The 16,182-nt window shown below is 49.4% G+C and overlaps 1 protein-coding gene across 1 annotated transcript in view; it reads left to right on the forward strand.

Annotated features, from left to right (window-relative positions):
- Positions 1–2,781: 2,781 nt before the first annotated feature.
- C7 (complement C7) overlaps positions 2,782–16,182 on the forward strand; it is a 571,431-nt gene continuing 558,030 nt past the window's right edge. Inside the window, exon 1 of the mRNA XM_085631170.1 lies at positions 2,782–2,908. Coding sequence (XP_085487296.1) covers positions 2,903–2,908 — 6 coding nt within the window. The 5' untranslated portion in view covers positions 2,782–2,902. The remainder of the gene's footprint in view (positions 2,909–16,182) is intronic.

Consider the following 16,182-nt stretch of genomic DNA (forward strand, 5'->3'; position numbering starts at 1 on the left):
ATAGCAAATATAGCACACAACCAGTAACTACTGGTATCAGGTAAGTACCACCTACGCAACCCTAACCACCCTAGGAAAACATCACGCAGGGAAACATGAACACACTAGCATAACCACTACTAGTAAAACAATCTCCAATGCATAAACACAGTTTAGGAAGAAAAATATCATGAAGACATTGCGCAGGCGCAAAAGTACATATATGAAAATCACCAGGTACCCTAGGGGAGGGCACAACACAGCAAAACTGTCCCCAGGCCAACTGGCCTCTCAGGGGTGCAGAAATGACCAATATCCAATAATGTCAGGGCGCGACTGCGCAGGCTGCGCAAGCCAGGCGCACAATGCACAACCTAAACGTTGCAGCTGCCCACTAAGTGCTGGGCAGCTGGAGAACATGAGCGTGGGCACTACTGTGCCTTTGGAGCCCTCTCTGGGCCACGACAATGGGCCCGCCTCGTGGGCTCAAGGCAACAAATGAGCCGTCGTTGGAGTCCTGCTCAGGGACTCAAAATCATAAACAAATGCCCCCGTCGTTGGAGCCTGTGCTCTCTAGAACAACCTCTGCCTTCGTGGAGCCTCGCGGGCTCGTGAACCATGAGGAATAATGCCCCCAAATACGTTGGGGCGGCCCGCTGCCTTCCGGGGCCGCCCGCCTTATAAAAGAAATGCCCCCGTAAGGTGGAGCCTCGTTGGCTCTTGGACACGTCTGCCCCCTTCGTCGGAGCCTCTCAGGCTCTAAACAATAGATGCTCCCCGCAATGGATTGGAGCCCTCAGGTTCTAGATAGGGAGAAATGCCCCCGTAGCGTTGGAGCGCAGGAGCGCTCAAATACAATTATGCCCCTAACGTTGGAGTCCCTAGGGACTCTGAAATAGACAATGCCCCCACTGGAGCGCACTCGCTCCGAGCACCCCACGGTCGTCCCCACTCACCGGGACTCTGGCGGCACTCCTGGCCTTGGCGCGGGGCTCTCTTCTTCTTCGGTAGACGGGGGGGGGGGCTCCCGCCGAACCTCCGGCTCCGCTTCCCTTCCTGCTTCGTGGACCGAGCGCGGGGTAGGCTCCCTTCGGCTTCCGGGTTGAGGCGAGGCCCCGCCCACGTCTCTATAAGACTTGCCTGACTTCCTGTGTGCACAAGGGCCACGGCGGTGACTTTTAGATCTCGGCAATAAGAGGGGTAGGCTCCCTCGTGATGCAGTATACGGCGGGGTGGGCACCCGCCGTAGGAATATTTAAATAAGCGGGGTGGGCACCCGCCAACAAGCACACAATACGGGGTGGGCACCCGCTTCGAATATCGCAAAATAGCAGGGAATCCCTACGTCGGGGTTCCCTCGCTGATAATTGCAGCGCCGCGCTGCTGGCCCCAATTAAAGCGCTCCTAGCGCTATAAGTGAATGAAAGGTGCTTCCAGGCGCCCTAGGGGGAAAATAAAGCGCTCCCAGCGCCTAAAGGACGATCCCAACAAAGTCCAGCAAAGTTTTCCCCTGTGTGCAGAAAGGCAGGGGTGGGGAGGGCAAGGTTGGACCCAGAGCCAGCTCACTGGGCCTCCAGGCAGGGAGGTAGTCCAAGTGGCGGTCCTCTGGTCCAGCAGCAGCAGCCCCCTCAGGTAAGATCCTGGCAGAGAACAGCTTCTGTGGGGACACAGCCCCATTTTTATACAGTAAAGCCCTCTGTTCTTGGTTCAGGGTGAGGAGGAAAACCAGTCGCAGCTGGTTGGGGAGCACCCTTGATGTGCTCAGCCCCTCACTCTATTCACTGGCAGGGCTAGGGTCGTCAGTCGCACCACAGGGGGCAGAGCCAGCATTGTGTGGGGAAAGCCCTGCCCTATTCAGGACCCAGGTGTACTCCTCCCACCCATCTAGCTGCTGATCTCCCTATTCACCACCGGGTGACTCCTCCTGACTCTGGGGAATCCCTAGCCCGTCACATGACCTCAGCCAGCCAATCACGCAACAAGGCACACATTTTACACTGCACACCGAAGTGCCCACTTCTAGAAGTGGCACTTCCATACTAGCTACACGCACGCCGCACGCATCATTGCGCAGCATTTAACCACACGAATCTGTACATACCAGACTCGACCATGCACACCCCACGCATCAGGAACTACCAGGGACGCATACATTCCCCATGCATTCCTATGGGAGGGCAGGCTTAACTCACCACATGCACTCAGAGGGCGCACGCACTTTACCCTGGGACACAGGGAAAGTGCGCAGAAACCAAAAACCACTATCACCAAGTCACCAATAAAAGCAAAAAAATTCAGGGGTGAACCTGCCAGAAGGGCCAAGTCCAACAGCACACAACCCCCATGGGGAGCCCCCCTGCGCTCTCTTCTTGTCTGCTGCCATTACAGTAAGGGTGCTGTCATTTTATCGGGTGCATAGCGCATACCTCAATATCTGAATGATCAACAATAAAAACAGTAGTAGGGAGGGGGTTCCATGTGTACATACTTGCAGACAAATAACCTAAGTGGTAAAAACTATCGATTCTCAGAGAAAGCCAGCCGTGCCACTGGCAGGCGAAGGGGATGGACGAATGTTCGAGACACTACTAGCGGCTTCACCGGCATTTCTAACTCGCCAGGCTCTTGAGAACTCTCAGAACTCTTGAAGGGGGGGGGGGGGGACACAGCAACAGTGCTAGTTATAATAATGAGTGGGAGGGGGGGATGAAGACGTCTGGCAGAGGAAGATGAAGGAATTCCAGAGATGCGAGGGGGGGGCTGGGTTGATGCTGTGTGAGGGGAGGGGTGGAGTGACTGGGGAGGGATGGATTGAGTCGAAGTGGGACAGTCGAGGGAAGAGGCTTGGTTTGGCGTGTGTCTTCTCTGTCTCACTTCTCAACAGGGCGAGTGGTCCCCTAGGTGCGCGGCCGTGTCTGGAGACATGAAGGTAAGGGGGTTGCCACTCTCTCTAGCGCGGCTGGCGGGCTCCTTACTAGTCCCCGATGCTCTAACGCTCTGCATCAGCATCGGCGCCTGTGACAGGAGGAGGCTGCGCCGGGAGCTCCTCTTCACAGGACTGCGCTGGCTCAGCCGCAGCTCCTCAGAGGAACGTCCCGAAGAACGTTCGGAGGGGTCACGCCGGGGTGGGGTCGGGTGGTCGCTCTTTTCCTAAAACGTGGATAAAAGGGAGTGTTGTTAAGTGAGATGTGGGGCGTGGACTTGTAGCTGTGATGCTGCCTTGTTTTAGACTCCCATGTTCACTTTTCCGAACTTTAGTGCGATTCATGATAGACCAGTTCCTTGGAGGTGGGGAGTCAGGCGCCGACTTTATGGAGCTCTTCGTGAAGCACTTATAGCGTCTGAAAGTTCTGTAGAAAACGGGTTGTTCTGTTATCTAATGCTATAATTCTCAGCTTTATCAACTGTCATTAATTAATGCCACTGAGTGCAATGGTATTCTGCTAATTGTTGCGGGCTGTGAATGGCAGCGGTAGTCCTTCCTCGCTGCGTGTTTACGAGGCCGGTTGCCGGGCAGCATTGAACCTCTGCCCTGGGGAGGGACGGGGGGGGGGTTCACACTCCTGTAATACTGCTGCGCATCGGTAAGTGTGCCACACCTATAAATGTGTTCGTCGTATTACCAGTTTGTGAAACATAAACTTTACAATTTATTTATGTTACCTTCCTCATTAAAATATTGCCTTAACTTGCCCACAACAAGCAAATAAAGTGGCCAGTCTTTGCGACTCCAGTGCGCCAATGTTAAGACATGGGGGCAGATTTACAAGCCCCGTGCGTCACTTTTGCGCTGTTGTTGCGTCACTTTTGTGACGCATCGGCAGCGTAAAAGTTGCGGCCCATTTACAACGTGACGCATCTAGGGAGATGCGTCACGTTGTAAAGCCCTGCGTGACATTAAACCTGGGTCAGGTATATTGGGGCAGATTTATGAGCCCCTTGCGCCACTTTTGCGTCACTTTTCCCATGTTAAAAGTGACGCAAAAGTGGCGCAAGGGGCTCATAAATCTGCCCCATTGTATGCAGGGTAGGCGTTCCCACGCAGGAAAGCCTCGTAAAAGTGACGCAGTGAAATCTACAAGATTTCACTGCGTGACTTTTAGGACGCCACTGCGTCAAAACTTACGCCTGCTTTAACCAGGCGTAAGGAGTGACACAGTGTATTGAGAATAGGCCAAAACACGCATTGCTGGAGTTGCGCCGTGCTTGCGACACAACTCCAGCAATGCGGGACTTTTCCATCAACAGATGCGTCAGAATTTCTGACGCATCTGTCAATCTTTGTGCCATGGTGCGCCGTATTGTAAATACGGCGCTTCCATGATGACGCAAGGGTTTCGCATGGTGGCACAGGGAAAGTGACGCCTCTATACAGACGCGTCACTTTCTTGTAAATCTGCCCCATGATCTAGAGCAGTGGTTTAACGAAACATGAGGGGGCCGCTCTGCAAAGCACAATGAGGGGCCCCCCCAGCGGCCCGGCCCACCACCTACCACTTTGCCCCACGGACAAAAATAAGCAGTCACCTAAAGCCGTATTTTCAGCACTTATCTGTGCATACTTCGAACAGCAAATATAAATAGAAAGCACTTTCATTGTGTTCTAGGGCTGCCTGAATGATGAGCTCCATGACTGATATTTAAAGGGAACAAAGACAGAAAAGTCACATTACCAATGAATACATACTTTTTTATTTATAACCCTTTATAGTGCCAAGATGAAGTCTTTCCAGGCTCTTTAAACACATGGCGGCATTTTTCTTTTGGCAACCCTACTTTATATTCTTTTTCATGAAATGTATTCTCACACTACAGCAGTAAATGTAAATTTCAAATGCAAGGATTAGGCAGAGTGGGGGACCAGGGGGTACTGGAACCAGAAAAAAACTAAGCCTTTTGATAACCAGTTTAAAAAAGGTATGTTGACTGTGCACCTCAGATAGAGCGTACAGCTGGCTATTGTGGTGCACTGTAGCACCCAACAACACTTTTCAATAACGTACATCACATGCAGACATGTAATAGCGCATACTGGGTAGAGCTTACATAGCACATAGCTCAGAAATACCATATAGCTGGATGGCACGCAGCTCCCAAGAGCATTGTAAGTAGTTTAAAACACACGCAAGCATCGAAAAGAACGCACTGGACATACATTGCATACACCCCACATAGTGCATATATACTATGCAGCTGCCTGCAATGTGGCCCCGAAGAGCACTTTTCAATATCATGGAACACACACAAACTTCCAACACAACACATTAAATAGAACATTTTGCTTACATCTAACTACGCACAGACATGGCATTTGGGCCGTGGGCCATATTTTTCATAGAATGCATTATATAAACATAAATAATGTGCCATAACATGTAATTGCTGCCCCTATAGTTGTGTAGCTCTATCTATAACTTGGTCAGAATGTGATACAACAAAGACGATGGGCTGGTAAACAGGAGAGGGGGCCAACCCATCTTCACTATTGGGAGGCTCAGATGCGCATCATTTAGTTTATGAGGTAGGCCGCCTGGCCGCAGTACTGATATGAGGTAACTGGTGCACCCATGCTGCAGCTGCGTGCCACAACTACTGCGCTGATGGCCCGAACTCTACACTACTCTACTCTATGCCACTGCACTTTTGGGTAGAGGTGTATCAGTGAGTGAGGAGCCCCAGTACTGGGCTAGGAGTGCCAGCTGCAGATCAGAAATGATTGGGCACATATGCAACTCTGAGTGGATCTCTGCACTGGAATTACAGAAGGGGGCTGTCTTACAGGCCAGACACATGCTGGGAGAGTGGCCAACTAGACGCTGAGCACAGGGGTCATCCCCAGAGTGCAAGTGTCACGGCCCAGGCACATGCACAACGTTTTGACTTTGGTCCTCACAGTGCTGGATTGTGTGCGTGAGTTGACAATATATCAGTGGGTTTCAAGGACAGGTTCTCATACCAGTAAAAAACAGTTTTTTTTAATTAAAAGAGCTGTTTTTTCCCCAAATGTTTTAGTCCACAAATATTCACTTTGCTCCTATGTATGACATTCAAGATTTCCCAAGTGGACTAGCAGTCTGGAACAGAAAATACACAATTGATAGAAGCATGAAAGAGAGGAGTTAGAGGCAAAGGAGCTGAGAGTGGTGAAGGGAACCCCTGGGAGCAGAGGGAGTGAAGTGTGGAATCACTTGGATGCTGTCAAGCCGTGGAATCCCAGGCTTGTCAAAAGATATTTTGGGACCCGAGTAAAACAACAACTAGATATAGGGCCCTCTTTCCTTCATTTATGCCAGGTGGCACAGGAATCAGATTCAAACTATTGAAAAAAAGGTGCTCAACGGAAATAGAACAGGTATTGCTGGTTATTATACATGATCTGATGCCATCATTTGCCAATTTGATGTAAGATGCCTCATCATTAATATTAAAAGAAATGTCAGGCTTGCTTTATAAATCTATAAATCTATAAATCGATTTAGAATCAGGAGAGTGTGGCCCTGCAAAAATGCAGGACCTGGGGCATAATGGGGCAGTGAAATGCGTGGCACTCAAGAATATGGAAGTGTAGGGTCCCTGTGGAGAGGGAGACCGTGAATGTTGTGATAGCTGCATGATGGGGCAGGAGAGTGTAAAATCATAGAAGCATGGGGGTGCTGTGGAGTCTGGGCTCACTGAAGGGGGCAGTACATTTAAGGAGCCTGGTGGGATAGATGGTACAGTTGAGCACTGGGTGCAAATGGGGAGAAATCCCTGAGGCCAGTGGTGCATAGAACTCTAGATCTCCATGCATAGGGCTGCAAAGCTTATAGGTTTCAATATGACGCTATACTCAAGGATAACTTGTCTCCAGTCCTAAGCATTCATTGACTCCATTAGTGGATTCTGGGAATTGTTGTCATGAAGACAGTGCGGTTTTAAGGGAAAGCTCACGCTGTGAAAGAGGTATTCACGTAACATTGGGTCACATAACAGAACCTGGAGGATTAGCAGTGGCGTTTGGGGTCCCTGGGGTAGAGGAGCGATCAGTAGAGTGGAGGCCACTGGAGTCGGGGGGAGGAACTGGTGAGTAGATTACAAAGTGAGTGTATGATCCCTCAGGGTGGATCTAGGGGGGTGGAAATGATTTCCGTGGATGTGGGGGGGGGGTAGAGAGTGCGGGTGGAGAGTGTGGGATACCACTGGTGGGATGACTGTGAAGAGTAGTTCAGTGTGAGGTGCCCTGAGTGCGGGACGCATGGAGTCTGAGAATCTGTGGGGGTGGGGGCCGTGGAGTGAATGATGCTCACTGTGAGGGCAGTGGATTTTTTTGGACTGCCCAGGGGTGCTGTGGGATGCAAAGAGTATACAATGCAACGCCCTCACTCACCATGAATGATTTGATTGGATCCCTTCCCACACTTAATTAACCCAGGTCCATCCCCCTCTCCTGAGACAAGTGGAACACGCAGAGAGTCCATCACTCGGCGTCATTCATCCATCCTAATGTATTGCAATGGCATCTGTGCGGTGGAGGAGCAGAGGAAACAATGTTACATGTCTGATAGGCCGAGAGCTATGCAGAGTTCAGTGGGTCAAGGGGGAGGGGTGAATGAGTGCAAAGGAGATGAAATGTGCTTGGCATGCACGCCGTAAATCACTTAGCTCACAGCACAAAAGAGGCGCCCTGCATCAAACGCTCCTTCACTTCCCTCTCACGACATTAACACTTCCTTCTCTCCCTGTCACGCTATCTTTCAATGTTTCTCTCTCCCTTCCATACCTCCCAGTCTAGAACCGCTCTTTCTGCAACTCCCGCCTCTACTCCTTGGCTTGCTGTCTTCTTTCTTTTCGAACATTTACCCTCTCCGCCATTTATTTCCTCATCTTTCCCTCCCCTCATCCCTCCTTTCAATTCTTCCGCCTCCCTTCCTTCCCCTATTACTCCCGTCCCTCTACTGTCCTTTCTATCACCTCCGTGCTTCACCACCCTTGCCTGTCTTACTATTTGGGGCCCGTCTTTCGCCCTTGCTTCTTTCACAACGAGTTCCCCCTTCCTAATCATCACTTTACCCCTCTTCTCCTCCCCCTCCACCCTTCTCATCCCTCCCCCCTTCTTTCCGCATCTCTTCAGTCCAAATGGCGACCACCTCTACATTTCACTCTCTCCTTTTACCTTCGCCTCAAGTGACGGTTTCTTCTTTTCTTACCAATTATTTCTCCTTCCTCATACCCTAGCCATCCCGCCGACCCCCCTCCCCCATCGATCTTTACAACTCTCCTTATTGTCCCTGTCCACGCGCTGCATTGCTTGCCTTTTCTTTTACATCCTCTTGTACTTTCTCCAAGAGTGTTACCACTATTGCAGTCACAGCTGAGATGACAATGTGTGTAGGCGCATGGACCCTCAACCCCACACTCACTCCCAAACAGAGATAATGGGATTGAGACCACTGGCTGGGAGCACTGGTAATCCCCACTGCTCTAAAATCTGACGATGTACAATAAACATCTGTTATTCAGCGCCAAGATACCCTTGGGCGAACCTGCGCTATGCAAATACACGGTATGTTATGTTAATTTATGTAATGTGCAATAGCCACAATACAGTAACTCGTGCCTTGAAGGGTCACTTCTCATGGTGCACTGAGGATGAAAACGTACTCGTATCACTGCTACGCTTGCTTTTCTCAGGAGTGTCCAGTTTGTGTCCACTAGGGCTGGACTGATGCTAGATTTTCGTGCAGACCCTTTTCTTTGAAATGACCACACAGGCAGTCCCCTCCCTGAGCCCAGGAAACACGTGGAACGGTAAAAGTAGTTGTCAGGATGCGAATGCAATTGCAATATAAAGTTAAACGTGAAATTTAAACGGAACTGTCCCGACATTGATTACATCAAGGGGCTGGCTTCACTGGCCCACAGTCTTCGCTGCACAGTTAGATGTTGCGTGGGCCCGGCTGCCACTACGTCACTGCTCTCAGTCACATGAGTCTAACGTCCTGGAGTAAAGAGAGCTGAGCACATAAAAGTAAGTACCTTGAACTTCAGCCAGTGTGCCGCCAGGCCAGCTCGTGCTGCATATGGCCTGCCTTTCGTGCCCTGTCTCGGCTGCACAGCCATTGGGCAAATCCTTACAGTCACTCTGTTGACGTTACGTCACGTGAATCAGAATGCTACTGGGACGGACCGGGTAAAATGTAACCCTGGGCGTAGTTCGCGAAGTAGCACTTTGCGAAGCTACGCAAAGTGCACTTCGCACTACGCGAGCTACGCGTAGCACTTCGCGAACTGCGTAGTACCTTGTTCGCACTGTGCCAGATGTCGTTTTCAATGATTGCACAGTGTGGACAAGCAACCGGCACTGTGCAATCATTGAAAATGGCATCTTGCACAGTGCGAGCTGTAGTTTTCTGTTGCTCGAGTAGATTTTTACTCGAGCGGCAGTTTTCTCAACACGAACTGGTAGTTTCTCATCGTGAGCGGTCGCCCGTTTGGAAACTACTATTCCCGCTCCAGTGAGAGCAACAACGAAAAGTGTTAGATAGCAGAGGGGCATAAATTACTATTCCCACTCCAAAGAGTGCAACAGCAGTGAAAGTGTTGGATAGCGCAGAAATTAAAATCACTATTTCCACTCCAAAAAGTGAAACAGTTGGGAAAGTGTTGGATAGCGGAAGGGTAAAAATTACTATTCCCTCTTCACTGAGTGCATCAGTAGGATAAGTGTTGGATAGCGGAGGGGTGAAATTTACTATTCCCCTCGACTGAGTGCAACAGTAGGGAAAGTGCCAGATAGCGAAGGGGTAAAAATTACTATTCCCACTCCAGTGAGTTCAATAGTAGGGAAAGTGTTGGATAGCGGAGGGGTAATTACTATTCCAACTCCAGTGAGTGCAACAGTGGGGAAAGTGTTGGATAGCAGAGGGGTAACATTTATTATTCCCACTTCAAAGAGTGAAAAAGTAGAGAAAGTGTTGGATAGCGGAGGGGTAAAAATTACTATTTCCACTCCACTGAATGGAACAGTAGGATAAGTGTTGAATAGGGGAGGGGTACATTTTTTTATTCCCTCCGGTGAGTGCAACAGTTGGGAAAGTGTTGGATAGCAAAGGGGTTAAAGTGACTATTCCCACTCCAATGAGTGCAACAGTAGGGAAAGTGTTGGATAGCGAAAGGGTAAAAATTACTATTCCCACTCCAGTGAGTGCAACAGTAGGGAAAGTGTTGGATGGCGGAGGAGTAACATTAACTACTCCCACTCCAGTGAGTGCAACAGTAGGGAAAGTGCTTGATAGCGCAGGGGCAAAAATTACTATTCCAACTCCAGTGAGTGCAACAGTAGGGAAAGTGCCAGATAGCGAAGGGGTAAAAATTACTATTCCCACTCCAGTGAGTTCAATAGTAGGGAAAGTGTTGGATAGCGGAGGGGTAATTACTATTCCAACTCCAGTGAGTGCAACAGTAGGGAAAGTGTTGGATAGCAGAGGGGTAACATTTATTATTCCCACTTCAAAGAGTGAAAAAGTAGAGAAAGTGTTGGATAGCGGAGGGGTAAAAATTACTATTTCCACTCCACTGAATGGAACAGTAGGATAAGTGTTGAATAGGGGAGGGGTACATTTTTTTATTCCCTCCGGTGAGTGCAACAGTTGGGAAAGTGTTGGATAGCAAAGGGGTTAAAGTGACTATTCCCACTCCAATGAGTGCAACAGTAGGGAAAGTGTTGGATAGCGAAAGGGTAAAAATTACTATTCCCACTCCAGTGAGTGCAACAGTAGGGAAAGTGTTGGATGGCGGAGGGGTAACATTAACTACTCCCACTCCAGTGAGTGCAACAGTAGGGAAAGTGCTTGATAGCGCAGGGGCAAAAATTACTATTCCAACTCCAGTGAGTGCAACAGTAGGGAAAGTGTTGGGTAGCGGAGGGGTAAAAATGACTATTCCCACTCCAGTGAGTGCAACAGTAGGGAAAGTGCTGGATAGCGGAGAGGTAGAAATTACTGTTCCTACTTCAGTGAGTGCAACATTAGGGAAAGTGTTGGATAGTGGAGAGACAAAAATTACTATTCACACTCAGTTATAAATATATATATATATATTCAAAATAAAAAAAAAACATAAAAATAATCAATATTTAAAAAATAAAAAATCCAACATATTAAATATATAAAAAGAAAACATATTATAATATTAATTACATATAATGAAAATCTACAAATATTATATAAAATAAAATAATAAATAAAGTTAAAAGAAATGTAAACAAGAAAATATTTGAATTTGAATTGGAATAGGCATTTATAAAGTGCGGGCTGTCACTCCAGAAGGAGCATCCTGGTGCTAGGCGGAAGAAAGTCAAGGAGGACAGGGGGGCCCTATATGAGGGCTAGGCAGAGTTCGTCTGAAGATCCAAAGATCCAGGTCTTCAGAGCTTTCCTTAACTGTGTTTCTGTTTTAAGCAACCTCTGGTGTGTTGGTATTATATATTCCAAGCTTTGGTTCCTAGTGCGGCTACAGTTTTTCCTCCCTTGGTTTTATACCTAAACATGGGGGTGTGAGGAGGTTTGCTGATGAGGTTCTGAGAGTCCTGGCCGTGGTGTAGAGGGTAAATCTAGCTGAGAGATACGTTGGGCCTAAATTTAAGGATGCTCTGAAGGTGATTAAGAGTATCTTGGATAAGATTCTCTTATGCAGCGGTAGCCAATGGAGGGTTTTAAGAGCTGCTGAGGCTGAGGACCTACGTGGTAATTTTAGAACTAGACGAGCTGCCGCGTGTTGTACCAATTGTAGTCTCTTTAGTGTTTGTTTATTTATATTGACGAACAAAAAAGTGAATTAAAACATAAATGTATTAATTTGATTTCCTACCGTATAACACCACACCCAAAACAAAACACTTCAACATTTTAAATTAAATTTACTTCCATAATTAACATAATTATGAATCCATTAAAAAATATTATTAATAAAAAAACGAGTAATCATTAATTGACTACACACACTTATACATTATAATATCCACAACACACACCTAAATTAAACTATAAAATAATACAACACAATTAAAACTTATTTTTAAATTAAAAACTATTACTCTTAATAACTAATAATAAAGTAATTAAAATGTATTTAATACCCACCCTTTACCCCTTTAAAAGTAAAAACGACACACAAAAAATAAACAATTACCCAAAATAAATATCAAATAATTAACATTAATTAACAACTATATATCAATTAACTAAACACAAATTACTTCCTACCCCTTACTCCTATAAACACCACAACACACATCTAAAACTAATTACACAATTACCATAATAAACATTTTTTTTTTTTTTTTTTTTAAAAACCTTTATTTTAAATCAGTGACACAGCTATTCAGCCGACAACCCGGAGGTACGGCAGCTTTAGAGACTCAACACATGCTTGCGTCCACATTTTACTGACAGGAGAGCCAAAGGTTCTGTTTTGAATAAACATAAATCCAACCCTAAAACACAAACAAGGCGATAAGTACTGTAAGCACCAAAAGAGGTTCCCATCAGGGGGGACGAGCCCCATTCCGTCCAACAGACACAGGTCTATAGTAAGGGAAAGGAGGGAAAGGCAGAGACTCAAGAAAACAAACACATATCAGCAATAATTCAAAGCCGGAAAGAAAGCTAAGGGGAAAGCTGCTCCTCAGGCGGGTCCGGGTCTGGGGGCAGGCATATGTCCCCTCTGTACTGGTTCCATGGCCCCCATACAGAGTGCCATTTCCGAGGGCGCCCTCGAGCACAATACGCTGTCTTCTCCCTAAACATGCTCCAGTCCATGTTTTCCATCCACGCTGTCAATGTAGGAGGCCTATTAGAGCCCCACAGCCGAGCAATATCGCGCTTGGCTAACATGTTCCCTAGGGTCACCCACTGAGTCTGTGCCGCGTTGTGGTCAGTAGGACTCCAGACATTCAGGAGACAACACCGCGCCTCAGGCTGCATGGCAATTCCCGTCACCTCCCCCATCACCTCGTGGACTCGCCTCCAAAACTCCATAATCGCACCGCATTCCCAAATAATATGTAGGAAGGTACCCACCATACCACAGCCTCTCTTACATAAGCCCTCCTCAGAGAAACCCATGTGGACCAACCTGGGCCCCGTCACATAGACCCTATGGAGTATTTTAAGCTGCAACAGCCGCAGGCGCGCGGGGATAGCGACCTCTTTGGGAGAAGAAACTGCATACTGCCAATCCTCATCATCTAGTTCAAGGCCATCCCTGGTCCATTGATCGCGCAACCCTAGAAGAAGATCCGCCCGAACATTAATAAGTTTCTTATAAATGAGCGAAATCGTGCTCTCTGGCATATGGCCATCCAGGATCCGGTCCTCCAACGGAGAGGACTCGGGCACCTTCTCCCCTTCTACAAGGACTGACCGCAAGGCGTGGCGCACTTGAGCATATCGGAAGAACTCCGTGCTCCCCAGTTCGTATTCCTTCTGCAACTCCTCGAATGACTTTATCCTACCCTTAACCAAAAGGTCTCCAACCCTGGATATGCCGATCAGGTCCCATTTCTCGAACCCTTTTGTATGCCAAAGCTTCCCTAGAATATCGGAGTCAAACAGAGGGGTGGCAAGGGTAAGCTTACCCTTCCAGCCCAGCGAGTCCGTCGCCACCTGCCATACATGAACGGCCACTCTGGTGGGCCCTGTAAGGGTGAAGTCCGACGACTTCGAGTACAACGCTCTGTGGTAATTACCCCCACGGAGCAACCATCGGTCCATGGCGAAGCCGGGGCTCAGCGCCGGACCATATACACCATGGTTAATCGCGCTCAACTGTGTGGCCCAGTAATAACGTCGAATGTCTGGAAGCGCGATACCACCGTCGTACCACGGAAGCGTCAACTTACCGATCGCTATACGCGGACGCCCGTCCCACAAGAGCGCGCGCTGGTGGCTTTCGACCTCACGGAAATAGCTGGCCGGGACCAAGTCAAGGGTATTCTGCAGAGCATAGAGGAAACGGGGAAGGGACATCATTTTGAACAGTGCGGCACGGCCAAGGAGGGAAAGCGGCAATCGCCGCCAGCCCGCCACATCCCGCCGCAGACGCGCCAAGGGAGGGAGCAAGTTCTTCTCGTATCGTAAAATGGGGTCGGTGGAAATATAGATCCCCAAATACAAAAAGCCCTGGTGGGCTATCTGGATCGAGCAGTTGCGCGGGACAGGCGGGACATCCCCACACAGGACATACAAGTATGACTTCCCCCAATTAATGACTAGGCCCGAGTTTCTACCGAAAGATGTCAAGACGTCACAAACCACTATCAGAGATTTCTTGGGCGAGGCAAGGTATAGCAGAATATCGTCGGCGTAGAGTGAAATACGGTCTTCGTGGTCAGGCGACCAACGAATCCCACGTATATCCGGGTGCCACCGTATCCACGCCGCCAACGGCTCAAGAGCAAGGGCGAACAGCAACGGCGACAGGGGACAACCCTGCCGGGTGCCTCTCCCGAGCTCGAACGGTGCCGACGCCCGCCCGTTCACCACGACGCTTGCAAGAGGCCCCTCATAGAGCAGCCTCACCCATCCCACAAATCCAGGCCCGAAGCCGAACTTGGCTAGCACAGCCCACAGGTATGCCCACTCCACCGTGTCAAAGGCCATCGTGGCATCGAGGGACGCCACAATAGCAGGCTCTCGCATCGTGCCCATCCTAGCAATCACTCCATGGAGGCGTCTAAGATTTAGTGCAGTGTTACGGTGCGGGATAAAGCCCGACTGATCCGGGTGGATCAAGTCGCCAAGCACCCGGACCAGGCGGTTAGCGAGAATCTTGGCAAGGATTTTCGGCTCGGCGTTGAGAAGTGAGATCGGCCGATAGGAGCCACACTTATCCCGGGGCTTTCCGTCTTTATGTATTACCACAATCGTCGCCAGCCGTTGATCGAGCGGAAGAAACCCATGCCCCCGCGCCTCCACGAACATGGCGTGCAGGTGAGGAGCCCACTTATCCGGACAAAGCTTGTACAGCTCTATCGGCAGACCATTTGGGCCCGAAGCCTTACCGGAGCGCAACGCACGGATAGCACCCGCCACTTCGTCTACAGTGATATCACCATCGAGGTCCACCCTATCAATGGCAGAAAGGCAGGGCAGAACGATGTCACGCAGAAGATCACACGAGTCCTCAGTCGGCCTATCCGAGACCGAGGTGTATACCGTACGAAAATAGTCAGAGAAACACCGAACTATACCGTCGGGATCAGTGACAACCTCTCCCCCATCCGTCAACAACTCCGGCACCACACGATTAACACGCTCCTTTTTATCCAGCCATGCCAGCAATTTCCCGGCCTTATCACCAACGTCATACAATCGACCCTGCTGCTCCCTGTTGAGGGTCTTGGCGGCGTTTGTCTCCAGATCCCTATATTCCAATTGCTTCAGGCTCAAATTATGCAGTGTGGACGCCGCAACATCCCCCTCCAAGGCCACCTCTAAAGCCGCTATCTCGTCCTCTACTTGTATCACCTCGGCGTCTCTCCGCCGCTTGGCGGCCACTACCAAGGACAAAGCCTCCCCTCTCAGTACAGTCTTAGAAGCTTCCCACAAGGACACCGCGGATTCAACTGAGCCCTGATTATCTCGAAAATAGTGGTCAACTGTCTTCAGCAACGCGCTGCGCAGCTGGGGGTCACGAAAGTACCAGGGGTTAATGGGAGCCACCCTGCCCCCCACCACCCGGCCAATGTCCAGACGGGCCCACACCGGTGAATGATCAGATATGCCCCGTGCCATGTGCCTAGCCTCAGATACCAAAGAGGCGTGTGCCGCCAGAGTGAGCAAATAATCAATCCGAGAGAGACTCCCGTGGGCCCCGGAATGGAAAGTATATTGTCTCTGAGTGGGGTGCCGCAGCCTCCAAAAATCTACCAGACCAAAAGTATCAATAAAGTCGGGAAGCCACTTCTGAGCACCCCCGGTGTCTCTGGGCGGGTACCTATCGAGCATTCCAGAACCAACCGCATTGAAGTCTCCTCCCACCACTAGCATCCCTTCGGGGAGTCCCAACAAGGCCTTGCCCATATCAGCAAACGTGGAGGCCTGCAGGGCAGGAGGGACATAGACAGAAACCAATACCAACGTTCTGCCCTCCCACCTCCCCGCACGGCCACAAAGCGCCCCCTGTCATCAGCAATAGTGGAGTCAACCTCAAATGGTAGGGAAG

The sequence above is a fragment of the Triturus cristatus genome, chromosome 2_1 (assembly GCF_964204655.1).
Source record: "Triturus cristatus chromosome 2_1, aTriCri1.1, whole genome shotgun sequence".
Classification (NCBI taxonomy): Eukaryota; Metazoa; Chordata; class Amphibia; order Caudata; family Salamandridae; genus Triturus; species Triturus cristatus.